The 5157-nt window shown below is 42.4% G+C and overlaps 1 protein-coding gene across 1 annotated transcript; it reads left to right on the top strand.

Annotated features, from left to right (window-relative positions):
* Window positions 1-2213: 2213 nt before the first annotated feature.
* On the top strand, window positions 2214-3842 carry LOC125504852 (probable multidrug resistance-associated protein lethal(2)03659; the record flags this gene model as incomplete). The annotated part of the gene is given in 6 exon segments (XM_048667445.1): window positions 2214-2469; window positions 2526-2700; window positions 2946-3102; window positions 3157-3370; window positions 3430-3559; window positions 3609-3842. Coding segments are annotated over 6 exon segments (1166 nt in total), but the record flags the coding sequence as incomplete, so codon positions are not given.
* Window positions 3843-5157: the final 1315 nt, after the last annotated feature.

Raw genomic sequence — 5157 nt, 5'->3', positions numbered from 1 at the left:
GAGCGCAAAAAACACTCAAAATTTGCTGCTTGATCAGTTTTTTTCAAAATCACTGTGGTCCCCGAAGGTCTTGGCACAACAACTACATCAGACAACTTTTGATGTGAAAGTTGTGCCGAGCCTTTCGGACACAACACGGGATTGAGCGCAAAAAACACTGTAAATTTGCCGTTTGATCATTTTTTGTCAAAATCAGCGTCGTGGAAGAAGGGCTCGCCACAACTACTACATCAGACAATTTTTGATGAGAAAGTTGTGCCGAGCCCTTCAGGCTCGACAATGGTTTGAGCTCAAAAAACACTCTAAATTTGCCGTTTGATCAGTTTTTTCAAAATCAGTGTCTTACCCGAAGGGCTTCTCGGCACAACAAATACATCAGACAACTGTTGATGTGAAAGTTGTGCCGAGACCTTCGGGCACGACACTGGTTTGAGGGCAAAAACACTCTAAATTTGCCGTTAAATCAGTTTTTTGAAAATCAGTGTCTTACCCGAAGGGCTTCTCGGCACACCAACTACATCAGACAACTTTTGATGTGAAAGTTGTGCCGAGCCTTTCGGGACCAACAATGGTTTGAGCGCAAAAAACACTTCACATTTGTCGTTTCATCGTTTTTTGCCAAAATTAGTGTCGTGGCCGAACGGCTCGGCACAAGAACTACATCAGGCAACCTCTTATGTGAAAGTTGTGCCGAGCGCTCCGGGCACGACACTGGTTTGAGGGCAAAATCACTCTAAATTTCCCGTTTAATCAAACTTTTTCCAAAACCAATGTCGTGGAAGAAGCGCTCGGCACAACAACTGGATCAGACAACTTTCGATGCGAAAGTTGTGCTGAGTTCTTCCAGTACGACGCTTGTTTGAGGGCAAAAAACACTCAAAATTTGCTGCTTGAAAAGTTTTTTTCAAAATCACTGTCGTCCCCGAAGTTCTCGGCACAACAACTACATCAGACAATTTTTGATGTGAAAGTTATACTGAGCCTTTCGGGCACAACACGGGATTGAGCGCAAAAAACACTGTACATTTGCCGTTTGATCATTTTTTGTCAAAATCAGCGTCGTGGAAGAAGGGCTCGGCACAACTACTGCATCAGACAATTTTTGATGAGAAAGTGTGCCGAGTCTTTCAGGCACGACACTGGTTTGAGCGCAAAAAACACTCTAAATTTGCCGTTTGATCAGTTTTTTCAAAATCAGTGTTTTTTCCGAAGGGTCCTCGGCACAACCACTACATCAGACAACTTTTGATGTTAAAGTTGTGCTGAGTTCTTCCAGTACGACGCTTGTTTGAGCGCAAAAAACACTCAAAATTCGCTGCTTGATCAGTTCTTTTCAAAATCACTGTCGTCCCCGAAGGTCTCGGCACAACAACTACATCAGACAACTTTTGATGTGAAAGTTGTGCCGAGCCCTTCGGGTACGACACTGGTTTGACGGCAAAAGCACTCTAAATTTGCCGTTTGTTCAATTTTTTTCCAAAACCAGTGTCGTGGAAGAAGACCTCGGCACAACAACTGGATCAGACAACTTTCGATGTGAAAGTTGTACTGAGTTCTTCCAGTACGACGCTTGTTTGAGCGCAAAAAACACTCTAAATTTGCCGTTTGATCAGTTTTTTCAAAATCAGTGTCTTACCCGAAGGGTCCTCGGCACAACAACTACATCAGACAACTTTTGATGTGAAAGTTGTGCCGAGCCCTTTGGGCACGACATTGGTTTCAGCGCAAAAAACACTCTAAATTTGCCGCTTGATCACTTTTTTCAAAATCTGTGTCTTACCTGATGGGCTCGGCACAACATCTACATCAGACAACTTTTGATGTGAAAGTAGTACAGAGCCTTTCGGACACGACAATGGTTTGAGCGCAAAAAACAGTCCACATTTGCCGTTTCAACGTTTTTTGCAAAAAATTAGTGTCGCGGCAGAACGGCTCGGCACAAGAACTACATCAGACAACCTTTTATGTGAAAGTTATGCTGAGTTCTTCCGGTGCAACACCGGTTTCAACCGAAAAACACTCAAAACTTCCCATTTGCTCAGTTTTCGCCCAAAGTCAGTGTCGTGCCCGAAGGGCTCGGCACATCAACTATATCAGACAACCTTCGACCAACCAACCAACCTTCCAGGGCACAAAAGCACACACGCTCAACATTCGCTTTATCCGCCCCGTTTTGCTTGCCTGCTAACAGGAATTTTGCAATTGTTTTGCAGGATGGCGCAACCAATTTTCCTAGGACAACTTCTGCAATTTTACCTGCCCACCGAGAAGGAAGTCTCGATGGAACAAGCTTATTGGTATGCGGCAGGCGTGGTTTTCTGTTCCTTAATCAACATTCTCATCACTCATCCGTTCATGATGGGCGTTTTGCATCTGGGCATGAAAATTCGGATATCCTGCTGCTCGCTCATCTACAGAAAATCGCTGAAGCTCAGCAAAACCGCCCTGGGGCAAACCACCGTTGGCCAGGCGAGTTTCCCAATCATTTTCCTATGAGGAAAACTCATAAAACTTGCCGATTTCAGGTGGTCAATCTGCTCTCAAACGATGTGAACCGTTTCGATGTGGCTGTGATATTCGCCCACCATCTTTGGTTGGGCCCCCTTCAAACGGCTCTTTGTACTTATCTAATGTATCTGCAAGTGGAAGTCGCTGCTGTTGTGGGCGTCCTGCTGCTCATCGCGTTTATTCCATTGCAAAGTAAGCGCGTCCTTAAAAGGACGTCCCGAAAACGTCCTCAGTTCACATAAGTTCCTTCACATGTTGTCGGCGCGTCATTTTATGAGCGCGGTTGAATGATTGATGGCCTTTTAATTGTAGATATTACAATTTTCTATTAATAAGTGCGTGTAGGGAAGCGTTTGATGTGGCATTTAGTACGGGAGGACGTTGATAGGTTGAACAGATGCTGGATGCCACGTTTTGTTGAAATAGTTGTTTTTCAGTTTACTTTGGTAAAATGATCTCAGTGTTCCGGTTGAAAACTGCAATGCGAACTGACGAAAGAGTGCGACTGATGAACGAAATTGTCTCGGGCATTCAGGTGATCAAAATGTATGCCTGGGAAAAACCCTTTGCCAAGCTGGTTGATGCAGTGCGAAGGTAACTCTTTACCAGTCACCAGCCCTCAAGCTCAACATCTTCTCAATTTGCTAGATATGAAATCAAGTCGATAACGAAAACGTCGTACATGAGAGGCATTCAACTGTCCTTCATCATGTACAGCACAAGAATCTCCATATTCGGCAGCATCCTGGCTTATGTGCTTCTCGGCCACAACATCACGGCGGAAAAGGTCTTCGTGCTCACTTGCTTCTACAACATTCTGCGCCAGACCATGACAGTGTTTTTTCCTTCGGGCATCGGCCAGGTAATGCCCCAAAGCGCCGTAGGCAAGCTTTTTTCAGGCACCAAAGCCCACTTTTCCAGGTAGCTGAAGCTCTAGTTTCTATTGGCCGATTGAACAAGTTCATGCAGTACGACGAGACTGAAATCGCCAAGGCCTTAAAGGAGAAGGGCGCCAATGAGAAGCGCTCGCTGAAGCCGGAAAACACCCCAGGTACGAACCAGCCGCTCATCAAAGCACAGGTTTAACGCGACCATTGCAGGAATTTTCCTCAAAAACGCCTCTGCCAAGTGGACTGCCACTCAGTCGGATAACACTTTGACGAACATCACGCTATCGGTAACTCCAGGCGCTCTTCTAGCAGTTATCGGGCCTGTTGGTAGCGGGAAATCGTCGCTGTTTCACGTGATCCTGCAAGAACTGGTCCTCAACAGTGGCAATTTGCGAGTTAATGGAGAGATCAGTTATGCCTCTCAGGAACCGTGGTTGTTTGCAGGTAAAGGCCTTTAAGTTAAGTTATTAAGTTAAGTATTCAAAACTCCTGCATATACAGGGTTATTCACGCTAAACGGCACGTTTGCGGCTAAACCGTTTGTTTTTTGCAAAGTATTAGCTGGTGAATCCACAGGCGCCTATCGGGTGCACATTTTGAAAATATTTTTGTAGTGTACAGAGTGTCTTGGATTCTCTGAGCAAAATACGTGTTTGTTTTAATTCATAATGTCTAAATCTAAAGGTTTTTGAAATAATTCGAAATTTATCAAAATCTAATACTATTTTCATGTGTCAAATACTTTAGAATTATTTAAGTTATGTAGACGTAATTCGCAGTTTGGCGTAACAAGAAATCATATTTTATATCCCAATGATAATAAACTTACCATTTTATACAGGGTGTCCACAAATTTGAACTAGTCAAATAAGAACTTTAAGTGGCTATAACTTGCACTCCTATAGTAGCTTTGTGTGTAGTTAATTTTCTTGTGGCTTTATTAGTTTCCGCATTTACACATGGTAGACATTTTTTTAACGGTATTTTCAAGGTGCGATTCTAACTAAAAGAAAGTTTTCAAATTCGACTTGTAGTTAAAAGTGCATTGAATGGTATCCACTCTGGACAACGTAAATGATGTAAAAGCCGATTAATACATAGATTTTTTGTTTTTGGGTGGTCCGTCTATCCCTGAAATTTGGGATAGATGGACTAGAGTAAATCGGGACGGTTGAACCGGTTTTTAATTTTCTGTTTTATACAATGCCTGCAAAATACCAACGGAAGTTGAGCTCACTAAGAGCTAGATGGACCGAAGAGGACCTCAAAAATGTCGCAAAAAACTTATTAATTAAAAAATTTAAAGTTAAATTTTGTTACTTATCATTTGTTACGGTTCGTCTCTCCCTGAGTGCTCCAACTGTCCCAAATTGGTGGTTCAACTATCCCGCAGATTTCGGGCTAGTTGGACCACAAAACGGTTTTTTATATTATTTTTTTGTCAGCAAATGTGTCCGAGTTTTTAGTATTTAGTTACAGTTCTGATTGCAGTTAGTCGAAATGTTTGTGATTATTTCACTCATCCATAGCCATGCCAAAAAAGGTATTAATAAACGGTAATTCGATAATTTTCAAAAAAACTTACAGCGATAATTTCAAGCCGTCATGGAATCATAATAAATATCACTGTTGACTGATTTATTTAGTGTGATTGATGTGAACTATATTCTCAAAAATTAATAAAAATGAATCGTTTTGGAGATATTCCCGACGAATATATTGATAAATTGGTGGTTAGCAGCGAACCGACAAACACCGC

This window comes from Dendroctonus ponderosae, unplaced genomic scaffold, assembly GCF_020466585.1.
Source record: "Dendroctonus ponderosae isolate FM_Combo_2020 unplaced genomic scaffold, Dpon_F_20191213v2 Dpon_F_20191213_6, whole genome shotgun sequence".
NCBI lineage: Eukaryota > Metazoa > Arthropoda > Insecta > Coleoptera > Curculionidae > Dendroctonus > Dendroctonus ponderosae.
Note: the sequence above shows the minus strand (reverse complement) of the source record. Positions and strands in the feature narration are given on the sequence as shown.